The sequence below is a fragment of the Pan troglodytes genome, chromosome 4, assembly GCF_028858775.2.
Source record: "Pan troglodytes isolate AG18354 chromosome 4, NHGRI_mPanTro3-v2.0_pri, whole genome shotgun sequence".
NCBI classification, from domain to species: Eukaryota; Metazoa; Chordata; class Mammalia; order Primates; family Hominidae; genus Pan; species Pan troglodytes.
In genome coordinates this window covers 96,591,458-96,607,943 of record NC_072402.2, presented here as the reverse complement: position 1 = coordinate 96,607,943, position 16,486 = coordinate 96,591,458, and the positions used below count along the sequence as shown (strand labels likewise).

The window sequence follows — 16,486 nt, the reverse complement described above, 5'->3', positions numbered from 1 at the left end:
GATTCCGGAAAAGTAATATTCTTCCCAAAGAATATGAAATTTAAAAAATGAGAAATTAAATAGTAACAAAAACCTCCTGGTTAATGTTAATTATGTGGAATTTTTTGTTAGTCATGTGTTGAGATTATCAACTGTTTGGCTATTTAGTACCACTAAGTAGAGATAAAGCTAGTTTATTCAAATAAAGTGACACTGCAAATTTAACTATGTTGATAACAAATCATCAAAAAAGTATCTTTGGATTACCTACACGCTTTTTAAAAAATGAACTGGCAAGATTGTTGCAATTTTCCACCTACTGTGTACTTCTGCAAAGCAATAAAGTATGATTTTACTCGAAATCTAAATCTCCAATGTTCAATATTTTATTACAAATTGGGCAAGATCTTTTTTCGAATAGCATGTTTGATGGCACAATATGACAGAATAGCATATCCAATGGCACAATTAGTAGTAAAAAAACAAAAAACCAGCCTGACGTGCTTCCGGAAAACATAAAATAGACTGTATATACAGTAATTCTTTTCATAAGACAATGACAAAATGTCAGAGTTGTAATTGAGGACTTTATTAACTGAACTATACTTCTGATTACAACATTCTGTGTATGTTAATAGTTTCTCTGGAGAAATTACGGGCACAGGAAGTTCCTCTCATTAAGGATATTAACATAAAGCTTAATATGAAAAATTAGCACTCAGTTCAGAAATGACTTCAGAAATGACTTCAGAAATGACGATTTGTATGATCTTTTCATTCCTCACAACCCAGTATTAAAACTGTCTAATATTGCAAAGGATGGTAGTGTTCCACTTCGTTTTGCTATTCAATTATTGCTGATAGATACATGTTTTCAAAAAGGCCATTGGCATCTGTTTGCTTTCTCCTACTTCTCCAAGTGAATATACCCTTCAATATGTAGTAAATACATATGTGGAGTTATGTTTTGAGATTTTTTTGAAGGATTTGAACCAAACTGTTTAAACAGCTGGCAGCCTAAAACTGGAATATTTCCCACAAGGGAAAAATAATTATTTGGGGAATGCATGTTACCACAAACTCATCTGACTTGGAAAGTGCGCCTTTACACCAAATCAAATAACTGAACAATGGGATTAGAAACTTTTAATTATTATTAACCTCGGCCACCGGGCGCCGTGGCTCACGCCTGTAATTCCAGCACTTTGGAAGGCAGTGGCAGGTGGATCGCTCGAGCTCAGGAGTTCAACACCAACCTAGCAACATGACAAAACCCCGCCTCTACAAACATAAGTAAAAAACAAAAATCATTAACCTTGAGTGAGTCAAGTTCATCTGCAGACTGAAAAAAATCAAGTGTAACAGAATTTTGATTTAAAAAACGCTTTCAAAAAAGCATTTCAAAATGCTCTAAGTATGTTTCAAAAATACACTTAAAAATATGTTTCCAACACACTGAAGGGATTTAACTAAGGTCCACAGTTACAGTTACGATACAAACTGTAAGCTAAAAGGCAGCAACTTAAGCTGAGACAGTTACTAACATCCCTCGAGCAGCGTTTTTTGTTGCGATTCGGCGCCGCACCCTTCACCCCGCCCTCCGGGGAGGAACCTAGAAAGGAAGGGTGGTACATTTCTAAACCAGGCCACCCACACATGAATCAAGCGGCATCACAGGCTGTCAACAACCGGGTCTCTATTTTCTCTCCTCCTCCGGCGCCCCGCCCGTGCGGGACATCAGCTCCCAGGATGCGTCAATCGCAGATCGCCCAAGCGTAAGAGGTGGCGAGAGGCCACCACGGTTGCCCAACAGTTGCGTTCCCAGGTTGCCTGGTGTGACGCAGCAGCCCCCGCCCGGACCCTGAGGCCTGGCGCTCCGACTGAGCCGAGGCCTGTGCTACCCGACACTCCTTGCGACCCGGCCCCTTAGGCTTATTCAGCGCGGCCCTTCCCGGCTTCCCGAGTCCCATCGCAGTCTCTCCCCACCCCCGTTCCTCCCCGGTTCCTTGTCAGTGTCCGCCGCGATGTCCTTGCGCAACCATCCCAAGTGACATTAGCGCCCATACCCGCACGGAGCGAGCCTGAAGCTCCCACTTCCCGGAATTCAACGCCGGGCCGCTAAGGGCGGGCACCCAAGCGAGGATCAGCGGACTAAGGCCGCGACCAGAGTCCAGCGGTCTCCGCGCAGTCAGAGTCCGACGGCCTCCGCGCATCCGCCGTGCGCACTCCCATTCGTGCGCGTGCGCGCACTCGCCCCCCCGCCCCGCCCCAGCACCAATCGCTTTTTTCCTACGCCCACGACCCTTCAACGTAGTCCCTCCCGCCTCCCGCGCGCGAGCAGAAAGGCTTCGGCGTGCGCGCGCCCGCCCGCCTCGCGCTCTGTCGGGAAGGGGAGTGAGCAGAGGCGCTTACGTCGCGCGGGAGGCGGAGGCGACGGCGACCTCGGTGGCGGCGGCGGCGGCTACGACGGAGACGGTTGCGCTTGCTTGCTTTCTCGGCGTCATGGCGGCTGCCGGGGGCAGATAAGCGGAGGGAGCGGGAGCGCGCGCGCGACGGCGGCGGCGGCGGCGGCGACGACTCGTTACTTATAGCTCTTGCTGCCCTCGCCCTTGGTGCTTCAATAATGAATTGTTAGCTCCACTCCGCAGGGGATCGCGCGTTGGTGCTGCGGACCGGGGCTTCCCCTTCCCCTCCGCGTCTGTCCCCTTCCCCCTCCCCCGCACGGACTCTTGCTTACCCCGAGACGCCGGAGCCCTAGGACTCGGCGGCGGAGATCCCGGGCCTGGGCGCGGGGGAGGCTGTCCACCCGAGTCGGCTCCCTCCGCCCCGCCAAGCCCGCCGGTAAGAAAGGGGGCGGCGGGCGGGTCAGGATGTGGCGGAGAGGACAGGAACCGGCCGGGCGGAGGGCGGGCGCGGCGCGGTGCCCAGGCGGCGGCCCAGCGGCCGGGTGAAGGCCGGGTGGCTCTGTGAGTGCCGGTGGCGGTGTACGGGCCTGGCGCGCAGGGGGCGTGTGAGCGGCGAGTACAGGCCGGGGCCGCAGAACCCATCCTTGCGCCGGCCCGGCGGCCCTGCCCCGGCCTCTTCGGCTTGGTGCCGACCGGGCCGCGAGAGGAGACCCGCAAATGGCTAGCACGTAGCCGGTGCGTGGGTCCTGCCGCGACCCGGGCTCCCAGCACGTGGGGAGCGGCGGGAGGGGGAGGGGGCGGCGGCTCGGGCGAGCCTGGGAGGGCGCGGGGCGGGTCTCCGGGAAGTTTGAGGCGGGAAGAGGGACTCCTGGACCGGGATGGAGGCCCTGGGAGAGGGGGGCAGGTCCGCGAGGGAGGCTGATTGGAGCGCGCTGGATGGATGAGTGAGGATGGTTTCCAAACCTCTTTCGAGTGCCGCTTTAAAAACTTAGCAGGAGCAAAGCAACTGCTAAAAGACAGAGGATTGAAGAGGTTTAATAACTTAGGGTAGTCATTGTGGAGACGCTTGAGAGGACACAGCGCTGTGTGCGCTTGGAGTTTCAGAACTCAGGGTTGTGAAAAGGGTCTCAGAGGACTTATTCGGATAAGGGAGATGAAGGAGAAAGGAAGTTAAAATGTACAGAGAAAGCCATTTTGAGGGACGAAAGGAAGGTGAAAAGGAAAGAACGAAAAGGGGAGTGAACTTTTTAAAGGAAGAAACGGGAAAGGCAGTTTGTTAACATACTTAGATTTTTTAAGACTTAATTGTTCAGTAAGGCACTTTGACTAGGGTTGAGATTAATATTTAACATTAGGAATAAATGTTGAGTAGAACGGTTACTTTTTAGATAACCTGTTCTTGCAGAGTCTACTGGACAGTAGTCTAGAGAATTAACATCCTGATCCAGATGCAGACTTTGCTATCATTGAGTTGGTAACAGTCTGTTTCCCTCCCTCTTTTGTGGAATGGAAATAATCGTAGGAGTGAATTCTCTTTGCTGAGGTCGGAGGACAGCTCTGCTCTCAGTTGGCTGTCTCGGTACTTTCTGGCTGGGGAAGGATCTGACGTCTCCTTCCCCCGCTTCTTCCTCTCCCTCCCCTGCCAGAGATCTCCTTTGTTTATTCGTGGATGGCTTGTAGGTGATTCTTCAGTGTTGTACTGAAATCTTTAAAGGTGGAAATGGTGTGTCTTGGTTCATTATTCTTGCCCCAAATTTTTTACGTAAAAAATCAGATATAGTGTATATTCTATTACCTTTTCAATTTTTTTCACAAAATAAAAACCAAGTGCAAACTGGTTAAGTATTATTTAAATGTTATCATCCCACTATCCGTTTACCTGTTAAATAACACATTTATTTTGAGCTATGCATTTTTGTTGAGAGTGTATGGTATCTTTTATTTGCCTGTTTCTCCCATGGGAGCGTTTTCAGAACTTTCTCACTCAAGTGTATGAAGTTCTTGGTGATAGGAGTGAGGGCTTGATTAAAGGTAACCTCCTCCCACCCCCCACCCCCACTTCATTTATTCGACCAAGTTATCTAATAAGACTCCGTTATCTACTCTTGGGATGTATGCATATGTTACATCGTATCACCTTGCTTTAGGAGTCTATAAAAACATTGTTAGTTGCAGTTAGTCTCTAAAAATCTTTTCACTCCACAAATATTTTAATTTTTTCTGTCCGAAGTGTATTAGCAGTAGCATACTAAATTCTAGTTAGTCAGGAGTGTAGTTATTACAAGTCTAGATATTTTAAGTATTTAATAAAAGGCCCCCACTTCTTCCTTAACAGCTGTAGTCTAATTGGGCTACGTAGATTTATACGTTTTAGACAGGGCTTAATTTACCTTTTTTCTGCAGGAAATTTTGTTAATTTATTAATATATTTTCTTTAGGTGAATCAAAGGAGAGTCCCAGAAAACCTGTGACTGTTGAAGAAAATTCATCTGTGAATTTTTATATTCAAGGAGTCAGTATTTATATTCATCTTTTAAACTGGGAAGATTTATATTTTACTTTAAAACTTCTTGATAATAATTTACAATGAATGGACACAGTGATGAAGAAAGTGTTAGAAACAGTAGTGGAGAATCAAGGTAAGTAAGCACTTTGTTATCAATTGTTTACTATGAAGAGAGTTGAAAACTTGACTCTTTTTTCTTTATTGTTATTGTTGTTATTTAGTTTTCGTCATAGGTAGCAGAGTTTTCAGGTTTTCCTCTTAGCTATCCAAATACTAAAAAAATTCTGATATACGAACCTTTTTTCATAATACAGGTTTTAATTATTTTTTTCATTCAGATACACAGTAGATCTTAAATATAGAAAGTTTTTGTTTACTTAAATCTATTTGGAAGTTTATATTTGAGCTAATAATTAAGCTGGAGCATGTATAATAGATTTAAATTGTTTTGACTGTTAGTGAAATTTCTAGATGAAGGCAATAAAAATTTTTTCACTCATCTTTTTCTGGCATTTTGTCTTCTATACCTGTACTGTCCAGTGTGGTAACCACTAGCCACATGTGGCTATTTGAACTTCAATTACAAAATATTCAGAATTTACTTAGTCATACTAGATATATTTCAAGTGCTGAATAATCACATGTGGCTAGTGGCTACCATATTGGACAGCACATAGAAAACATTCTATCACTGGAGAAAGTTTTAGACAGTGCTAAGCCAGACATTTGTTGAAATATTACTGTGGCCCTTTTTTATTTTCAGATTGGAGTTTTAATTATCTGTGAAGGAGTTAAGAGTTCTTGCTTGGGTCAAGTGTTTGCAAAGAAGATTCTTTAAATTCTGTAGCTCTCAAATTTTGAGTTATCTGCACATTAGTTTACAATCCATGTAGTTATATGCATTATCATATATAGAAATTAGGAATGTGGGCACTGGAGTCAAACTGTTTGCTTACCCTATTTCTACCTCTTATTAGTTGTGTGAATTAGGGCAAATTACTTAATCTCTGAGGCTCTGATTTTTGCCCCATAAAGAGGGGATTAAACTATTGTTTATCTTATTTAAAGTTCACGGCTGGGCTTGTTGGATCCTGTTTGTAATCCCAGCACTTTGAGAGGCTGAGGAAGGAGGATCACTTGAACTCAAGAGTTGGAGACCAGCTTAGGCAGCATAGTGAGACCTTGTCTCTAATTTATAAAAAATAAAATTTAAAAAAAATTTGAGGATTGAGATGCTTCATGTAAAGGGCTTAAAATATTTTCTGAGATAATGAGCACTGAATATTTGCTTATTGTAACCAGCATGTTTTGTGTAACACAGGATACTATATTAAAAAAACCTTAATTACAGTGATGGAGACATGGGGGTGGACAAGAAACAGGAAAGTTTTGGCAATTAGGAAGATTAAGAAAAAATGTTAGATAGAAAACTAAATAGTGGTATTTGTATTTGATCTGAAACTTGGACTTTTCTTTTTCTTTTTTTTTTTGAGACAGAGTCTTGCTCTGTCGCCCAGGCTGGAGTGCAGTGGTGTGATCCCGGCTCACTGCAACCTCCACCTCCCAGGCTCAAGTGTTTCTCCTACCTCAGCCTCCGGAGTAGCTGGGATTACAGGCGCTAGCCACCACTTCCAGCTAATTTTTGTATTTTTTTTGTAGAGATGGGGTTTCGCCACATTGGCCAGGCTGGTCTTGAACTCCTGGCCTCAAGTGATCCACCTGCCTCGAGCTCCCAAAGTGCTGAGATTATAGGCGTGAGCCACCACGCCAGGCATGACACTTGGAATTTTCTGACCTTGCTAGTTATACTTTAGTTTATCAGCTTTCATACATACTGTTTGGATAAACAAGAACATCATAGAGAATAAAATAAGGAACAGTTATGGAAAGCAGCATTATTACTTGAACAAGTATTGGTCTAGGAGTTATAAAACCTGAGTTGATGCTATCTCTGCATTAATTAAAACTCATATGATTGCCTCAACTCTAAGGATTGAACTGATATTGAAGTTTCATTTTAAGTAATTACAAAGTGCATCGTAAAGTTTCAAATAGTAAAGTTTTACTAGAATCACCAGAGTTGAGGTTTAATTAAAAGACTTTTGAATCTCAGCTTTGATTCAAATCTCTATAGGTATGTTGACTACTGACTATAGTTAAGTAAATAGAAGAGTCATATTGTCCACCCACAATTTTTTTTGTTGTTTTCTTTTGTTTTGAGACAGGGCCTCACTCTGTCACCCAGGCTGGAGTACAGTTGTGTAGTCTCAGCTCACTGCAGCCTCTGCCTCCACCTCCTGGGCTCAAACGATTCTCCCACCTCAGCATCCTGAGAGGCGTGCATGCCACCACACTCAGCTAATTTTAAAATTTTTTGTAGAGATGAGGTCTCACCATATTGCCTCAGCTGGTCTTGAACTCATGGGCTCAAGCAGTCCTTCCACCTTGGCCTCCCAAAGTGTTGGGATTACAGGTGTGAGCTGCCATACCCGGCCTCACATTTTCTTATTCATAGATGGAATGGAATGGTTAGTAGGTAGAAATACCTAGAGGAAACAAAGGAACCAAACTACTCATAAAATAGGAGATAAGACTCGAGAGTAAATCTTCTGGTTGGATATGCAGACAGATCATGTGCTGGTATATTCTGACTACTTACCTGTTCCAATATTTTATATATTTTTCTGCTGTATCTAAAGCGAGGAGGAGTAATAAGTCCAATTTGATACTACAGGTGAAAAAAAATTAAACCTTGTGGCCGGGTGCGGTGACTTACGCCTGTAATCCCAGCACTTTGGGAGGCCGAGCAGGCAGATCACCTGAGGTTGGGAGTTCGAGACCACCTTGACCAACATGGAGAAATCCTGTCTCTACCAAAAATACAAAATGAGCTGGGTGTGGTGGCCTGTAATCCCAGCTGCTCGCGAGGCTGAGGCAGGAGAATTGCTTGAACCCAGGAGGCAGACGGAGGTTGCAGTGAGCCGGAGATCGCGCGATTGCACTCCAGCCTGGGAAACGAGTGAAACTCCGTCTCAAAAAAAAAAAAAAAAAAAAAAATTAAACCTTGCGAAATCAAATTTAAGGAATCCTTTACAATGCATACTCATCTTAAATAATTGCAAAGCATATTTCTTTAATTATTCGGAGTTGTTAATTCTGCTATACAGGTTTTGTGTGCTTCTGAAAAGTGTGGTTATCAAGTTATCTAGTTTTTACAACTGCCTTGGAGTTTATCAGGAGAGAGACCTTCTTTTTTGCCTTCATTTTCTTTCTTACCGCTGCTATACTATGCTCTACTGTCATTAACACTCAATTCCCACTCCCTTCCCCAGAAGCTTTTGTCATAAGACATTACAAAGAAGGGAGATTGTGCCTAGTTAAAAGACTGAGGAGGTGAACTTTAGAGGTAGAGGGATTTTCTTGCAAAAAAAACTAAAGTTTCTATAACTATGAATATTAATATAGAGTAATTTTTTTTCTTTTTTTTGAGCCAGAGTCTTGCTCTGTCGCCCAGGCTGGAGTGCAGCGGTATGACCTCGGCTCACTGCATCCTCCGCCTACCGAGTTCAAGCAGTTTTCCTGCCTCAGCCTCCCGAGTAGCTGGGACTACAGGCATGCACCACTGCATCCAGCTAATTTTTGTATTTTTAGTAGAGACGGTGTTTCGTCATGTTGGCCAGGCTGGTCTCGAACTCCTGACCTCAGGTGATCTGCCCGCCTTGGCCTCCCAAAGCACTGGGGATTACAAGCATGAGCCACCGTGCCTGGCCTCTAATATAATTAGATTAGAAATATACTTTGTTTCTAAAGTTGATATTCATTGTAAGTAGCTTTTTAAAGTAAATTTTGGTTTTTTAGTGGCTAGAATTCTATAATGTATTTTTGCTTCAAAATTTCCTTTTTCTTTTGTGAAAGTTTATTAAACGGAATAGAATTAAGAAAGAATTCATTTGGCATTTGCAGGTTACAGTTAGCTTTCTATTGAAAAAAAATTTTTTTAACTATTCTTTCTGTCTGGAGATCTCTCTATAACTATTCACTGAAAGGAAGAAGAATACACAGGAAAAATATGTCTCTTTGGCTATGCTATTGCTGACAGTCTTGAAATTTAGTTACTAAGAAATGTGGGCCAGGATGCACCTGTATAACAGTTACAGCTCAACACAAAGTTTTATGTAACTGAAGTGAAGCTTTTTAAAGATAATGCTGGAAGATTTCAAAGCATCAATTTGCAGCTGTGTGGATTTGTGGTGGTATTTGCAAGCAAATTTTTCAAATCCTGGTAGACTTTTTTTTAGTGTGTGTGTGGTTTGTTTTTTTTTAATTGAGATGGAGTCTCACTGTTGCCCAGGCTGGAGTGCAGTAGCACGATCTTGGCTCACTGCAGCCTCCGTCTCCTGTGTTCAAGCAGTTTTCTGCCTCTGCCTCCTGAGTAGCTGGGATTATAGGTGCCTGCCACCACGCCCCGCTAATTTTTGTATTTTTAGTAAAGATGGGATTTCACCATGTTGGCCAGGCTGGTGGTCTTGAACTCCTGACCTTGTGATCCACCCACCTCGGCCTCCCAAAGTGCTGGGATTACAGACATGAGCCACTGCGCCTGGCTGACTTTTTTTAGTTTTAAATAAGTTATCTTGAGTGATGATTTACTTCAGGAATGGCTATATGGTTAAAGATCAGAATGGTGTATGAGTTACCTTTCAAAGATTACTTTTCTGTATGTAGTCATAATGTGTGGGCAAACATTAATGTGATGTTACCCCTTTTACTCTGCTTAAGTAGTTGCTTGTTTAAGATCTTGATGACTGATGGGTTATATATGGTGCAGTTTTGTGTTTTAAAATGAGTATTACTTTATGATGAATGGAGAAAATGTTTAACCTTTTTTTAAAATGGGAAATATTTAAAACTACAGAAATAGAAAAGTTGCACCAGTTGTGGTCCGTGGACCAGCGGTGTTGGCATCATTTGGGAGCTTATTATAACTGTAGAACCTTGTGCCTCGCCCCAGACCTACTGAATCAGAATCTTCATTTTAACAAGATTCCAAGTGATTCTTATGTATTAAGTTCATATACATTTATATGAAGCTGTTCATCTGGAGTCATAGCATCTTGCCACTTTGTTATTGATGTTGTTATACATGGTTTTCATTCTCTGCGAACCTCCAATTAACTGTGTCTTGAGCAGGACTAGCAAGAGGCTAGGTAAGTTTCGTTTCTCCGGAAGCAGTAACAATAGCAACTGATGATTGTTGAGCTCTTACTGTGCCTTAACCTAGCATGATGCACATAGGGCATTGTGCATTACTTGAATTATCACAGTTCATCCTCACAAAACTTCTGTGATGTATACATTGTTATGATTCCCACTTTCCAGATGGGGAAACAAGATTTATAGCCATTTTATTTATTTTTTTATTCTTTTTTAAAAACTATTACCTAAACTCTATACTTGGATTTCATTGATTTTTCCATTAACTCCCTCTTTTCTGTTGTGGGATTAAATCCAGAGTGCCACATTGCATTTAGTTGTCACGTCTCCCCAGTCTCCTTTGATCTGTGAGAGTTTCTAAGTCTTTCCTTAGTTTTCATGGTCTAAACCATCTTGAGAAATACTGGCCAGGTATCCTGTAGAATGTCTTTGAAATCTAGATTTGTCTGTGTGTTTTGTTTTTTTTTTTTTTTGAGACGGTGTCTTGCTCTGTTGCCCAGGCTGGAGTGCAATGGCGCGATCTCACCTCACTGCAACCTCCGCCTCCTGGGTTCAAACGATTCTCCTGCCACAGCCTCCCGAGTGACTGGGACTACAGGTGTGCACCACCATGCCTGGCTAATTTTTGTATTTTTAGTAGAGACAGGGTTTCTCTGTGTTGGTCAGGCTGATCTTGAACTCTTGACCTCAGGTAATCCACCCACCTTGGCCTCCCAGAGTGTTGGGATTACAGGTGTGTGAGCCACCACACCTGGCCTTGTCTATTGTTCTTAGGATAAACTAGGGTTATTGGTTTTTAGAAAGAATACCACAAAGATAAAGTGTGCTAGTCACATCATATGGGAAACATGTTATCCTCATGACATTACTGGTGGTGTTAACCTCTCACTTGGTGAAGGTAGTATTTGCAAGTTTCTCTACTGTAAAGTTACTGTTTTTCCCTTTCCATAATATATTCTTTGGAAGCAAGTCATTTTGTCTAGCCTACTTTCAAGAGGGTTGGGATAGGAATTAAATTCCATCTCCTGGTGGGGGGAGTATTTACATATATTAAATGGAATTTCTGTAAGGAAATTTCTAAATCGTTTATATATGTATGGATTTATGTATGTGCTTTGAGTTGTAATCCAGCTTAGTGGATTACAACTCTATAAAATACATATTTGTATATATTTATGTATAATAGGTATTTTATGTATCTAATGTATAATAGTTGACTTTTTTGTTACTTAAATTGATCTAGCCTTGGCTCTTGGAAGCTTTTTTAGGTTGGCTCGTATGTTTCTTTTACACACTGCCTTACTTTTACCCTAGAATCAGCCACTCTCCAAGGAGCCTTGGTTTCATTTTTTTGGAGAATGGCATTAGAAACCAAGATTTGGGTACTGGGTGTGCTTGTTGGTATTCAAGTGTCACTGCTTTTATTTCCTCTCAGTGAACAAAGTAGACAGAGCTAGGTAATATATGTAGATATACTATGTATACCTACGTATCTATAGTCATTTCTGTATCCTTACGTCTGTATACATATTATCTCATACATAAACGTGAGTTCATACCGATGGCTCCAACTCTAATCCTGTGTTATAGGGTTCATTCTAACCTTTCTTATTGCTTTGTAACTTCCTTACTCAACAATGAGAAACCTGGCTCTGACCATCCACCATTTGTGTGCTTATATATTCACTCATAATATACATGTAAAGCAGTTTTAGAATTTTTAGGATATACTTTATCGAGAGAAACTAATTTCGCAACTAAAATACGGTGTTTACATACAGTACACTTTAATATTTAGCCTTTAAGTTTCTAGTCAAAACACTGTTTTCTGATGTTGGTCAAGTTCATTTTTCTCTCACCCCTTTGAGTGTAATTATGTGATAAATTTGTAATAAAATTAGATTCATTTGTCACAATCTGCATTCCATCCTGTGATCATCATCATACTGGTTGATTTTTAAAATTTGCATATATTAATGCTTATTCAATGATGCACAGTTCTTTGGGTTTTAACAAGTGCATAGAATCATTTATTCTGTACTCCAGTAATGTACAGAACAATTCCTTCATCTTAAAAGGTCCCAGATCTACTGAGCCAGAATTTCCATTTTAATAAGATTCCCAGGAGAATTGTATTCATGTTAAATTCATATGCATGTATATGAAGCTATTCACCTGTAGTCATTCAGCATCTTGCCATGTTGTAAAGTTATACATTAACTTCAAGAAAGATTAGTATAATCTAGGGGTGATAATGGAATAGCCAGTTTAAATATGCAATTGAGTATATTCAAATTTGTGGGGCCAAATGGGCATGCAAGTGAGGTAAAAAGAAAATGGAGGGTAGATTACTAGAGTCACTTAATGAGCTATTTGGAAAGTTTTCATAGCATGCTTTAACTTTTGTAATTTTAACAATGATAAGAAATGTAGTTTGAAAAGAAAGAACAAATGATATATATTCAGAAGGGTGTTGGAGAGGAAGTTTTTTTTTTTTTTTTTTTTTTTTTTTAAGAGTCTTGCTGTATTGCCAGGCTGGAGTGCTGTGGCGTGATCTTGGCTCACTGCATCCTCCAACAAGTGATTCTCCTGCCTCAGCCTCTCAAGTAGCTGTGATTACAGGCATGCGTCACCATGCCCAGCTAATTTTTGTATTTTTCGTACAGACGGGGTTTCACCATGTTGGCCAGGATAGTCTCGATCTCCTGACCTCGTGATCCGCCCACCTTGGCCTCCCTAAGTGCTGGGATTACAGGTGTGAGCTACCGCGCCCGGCTCAGGAAGATGTTTATGGAAGTCATAGTCCCCCATTAAAGAAGTATGCAAGTCCCCTAATAAGGAGAATGTATTTGACATCTAGCTTTGCAGTTCTTTACCTGAGGTTTATTCATTGTTAAAAGTTTTTGGCCAGGCGCGGTGGCTCACATCTATAATCCCAGCACTTTTGGGAGGCCGAGTCGGGTGGATCACAAGGTCAGGAGATCGAGACCATCCAGGCTAATATGGTGAAAACCCCGTCTCTACTAAAAATACAAAAAAATTAGCTGGGCGTGGTGGCGGACACCTGTGGTCCCAGCTACTCGGGAGGCTGAGGCGGGAGAATGGCATGAACCCAGGAGGCAGAGCTTGCAGTGAGCCGAGATTGTGCCACGGCACTCCAGCCTGGGCGACAGAGCGAGACTCCATCTCAAAAAAAAAAAAAGTTTTTCTGTGACTTAGTTCCAGGTGAAGGAAGGAAAAAAAAAGGAAGCATAGCAGAAAAAACACTGCCAATGGGGACTGTATTCCCCACGTGAATGGGTTGGAACCACTAGTTTTAGGGAGAGATTCCAGGAATCTTGTACCAGAATCAACTTGTATATGTGACTGAGAAAATTAGTGTTTATGATTGAAAATATATTATGTATCACTATGGTATGAGGTGACTGTTGAGTCAGAAGTCAACTTTAAATGTTAAATTGCACTCAGAAGTTTCTTTGGTGTAGATAGATTGAGATCTAAGTTATTGAGATTAAAATATGTAGAGACAAAGCTGGAGATGTGCAAAGTTCTATTCAAACTACTGACTTCTGGAATTCAGTGTCTACAGTATCTCTCAGAACTGAGGCATAAGGCACAAGAATAGCGGGGTACTCTTTTCTTAATGAGAATGACTCCAAATAGCTATTTCTCAGTTCCACTGTTGTTGCTTTCAGAAATACAAGTGTTTGTTTTCAGATAGTTATTTAGATGATTGACCAATTACTATGTGGTAGATATCATGGGATTCTAAAATTTGAGTTCCTTTAAAGCTTATAATCAAGAAAGAGATAAAAGTCTTCAAAAATACATGTATATGTCAGGTGGACACTGTAAATGCAGAGAGATACTAAAATCTGTGGCCAATCAAATGTAGGAGTGAAGTTTGATCATAAGGACAAGTATCAAGCCCAATATTAATTAAGAGGTTTTTTTTTTTTTTTTTTTTTTTTGGTTTCTTTGTTTTTGGAGGGATGGGCTTAAAACCATGATAATCTTAAATTTCACGTATGTTAAAAATGTCCTGGTGATGTGACTTTGGTGGTAAGGCATTTAGACAGGCTTAAGCAAAAAGCAGAGTGATTTAATTTTTATACTAAGGAAAAGTATGTTAGTAAAAGCTAATGAGTCCTAGGATCAAAAGTTTTTATGTCAAGGCATGGGGCCATTGGAGAAGAGTGAAGTAACATTCTAAATTCCTACAAGCCTAAAACAAGGAGTCTTTTTGTTTTTATGCTTGAGATTGATTATTATTACTTCTGTAATACTGTTTTCACAGTTCTAAATGATTCAGTTCTCAGTTACATTAGTAAAAGGCAGAGGTTGGATATGAAAGGAAAATTTATAATAAAAGAATCAGAATTAGTTGTATAAGGGGTACCAAAATTTCTAATCATCTTTTATCTATTCCAGTTTTGGAATGTATTTTATAGTGAAGGATTAACCCAGTGTCCACCCTAGCATCTGATACATACTACATTGTTTATTTCGCATTTTTTAACCAAATGACTCACAATAAAAGCAGTTTTTTCTTAGGTGCAGTACACACCCATAGGTATATGCAGACAGATGAAATGCCACATAACAAATAATTTTGTTTAAAGTTATATATTGCTGGTAACTTCATTTTTTTGTGGCAGTATTCATTAAAGTAATTTAAAAGCATATAAATATTTTTAAACCTTTTTTTTTTTTTTTTTTTTTTTGAGACGGAGTTTCACTCTTGTTGCCCAGACTGGAGTGCAATGTTGCAATCTCGGCTCACCACAACCTCCGCCTCCCGGGTTCAAGCGATTCTCTTGCCTCAGCCTCCCGAGTTGCTGGGACTACAGGCATGCACTACCACACCTGGCTAATTTTGTATTTTTAGTAGAAACAGGATTTCTCCATGGTGGTCAGGCTGGTCTCGAACTCCTGAACTCAGGTGGTCTGCCTGCCTTGGCCTCCCAAAGTGCTGGGATTACAGGCGTGGGCCACCACACCTGCCAAAACCTTTTTTAAAAAGCAAACTAAATATCAATAATCTCTTTAAAATTGAACTTTTATTTATTTATTTTTTAAGATGGAGTTTTGCTCTTGTTGCCTAGGCTGGAGTGCAGTGGCACAGTCTTGGCTCACTGGAACTTCCACCTCCTGGGTTCAAGCGATTCTCGTGCCTCAGCCTCCCAAGTAGCTGGGATTACAGGCATGTGCCACCATGCCTGGCTAATTTTTTGTATTTAGTTAGCACGGGGTTTCACCATGTTGATTGGACTGCTCTTGAACTCCTGACCTCAGGTGATCGACCCACCTCAGCCTCCTAAAGTGCTGGGATTTTGGGTGTGAGCCACCGCGCCCAGCCAAAATTGAACTTTTAAATGTAGGCATTATTTGTGTTAACTTAAATATTATTATGAATAGTTTGAAGTTTATATTAAAGTAGTGACAGTAGTAAAATGAGCCCCATGTACACACCATATAGCTTCAACATATTTTATTTCATAGCCAATCTAATTTAATCTCTTAACTCCTGTTACCCTCTCCCACCTCACTTGATTTTTTGGAAACATAATTTCTCTGTGTGTGAGACTTCTGCCTGAAAAAAGTCATTAAGGTTTGCCTTGTTGTTGTAACTATAAATTAGAGAATTAGAGATCTTCATTCATGTCATTGATACTATAATAAATTTTAGGTGTATGATAGGAAACTATTTTTCAGTGACTTTTCAATGTATATATCCATAGCCCTTATTTCTCATCTGCTCATTCTCTGCTTACTAGAAAATATTTACTTTTGAGTTTATCCTGGGTTCAACACAACTAAGTAATAATCTTTGAAATTAGTCATGTTAAAAGTTACTCTTCCTAGTATCTCTCCACTTTTAGCAGTTTTAAATTTCTTCAGTTAGAAACTTTAAGGAGATAGAATCATATTGTACTTTAAGCAGAGTTTATAATACAGTTTTGTCTTGGATTGATAGTTTAGAATGCTGAAAGGAACTGTTGTTTTGCTGGTCAGTCTTAACAAAGCAGTGGAACTACCTGGTTTTCAGAGTTGTACAAATGAGAAGATGTTTTCCAGGTTTTCTGAAACCTTTTATAGTTTTTATTTGTACTATTTCATCAAACTTTGTATTTATGTGTGTGTATACTTCATCATGATGTAAAATGTATTATATAGGTCATGGTCCAAAAAGTTTGAAAGCCGTTGCTTGACTTTGGCCACTAATTGTTTTTTTGTTGTTGTTGTTGTTAATGTTTAGCATTCAGTCGTTACCTACTACTTTCCAGATTCTTTCTACAGTCATGCTAAAGTGGACAGTGGTCTATAAAATAACTAAAATAAAGGTCCTGACTTAATGATCTTCAAGACCTAGTTAGGAGAG

The 16,486-nt window shown here is 40.8% G+C and overlaps 1 protein-coding gene across 7 annotated transcripts in view; it reads left to right on the top strand.

Moving 5' to 3' along the window:
• Window positions 1-2,289: 2,289 nt before the first annotated feature.
• Window positions 2,290-16,486, top strand: part of CHD1 (chromodomain helicase DNA binding protein 1) — a 73,859-nt gene continuing 59,662 nt past the window's right edge. For 5 of the 7 annotated variants that reach the window (XR_010157280.1, XR_010157279.1, XM_009449401.5 and 2 more), the window contains exons 1-2: window positions 2,290-2,820; window positions 4,823-5,023. Coding sequence is in view for 5 of the 7 variants with exons in the window: in XM_009449401.5 (XP_009447676.3) it covers window positions 4,971-5,023 (53 nt within the window). In the remaining 2 variants the exon portion in view is untranslated. The remainder of the gene's footprint in view (window positions 2,821-4,822; window positions 5,024-16,486) is intronic. The other 2 variants (XM_517850.8, XM_054684460.2) reach the window with 2 other exon arrangements.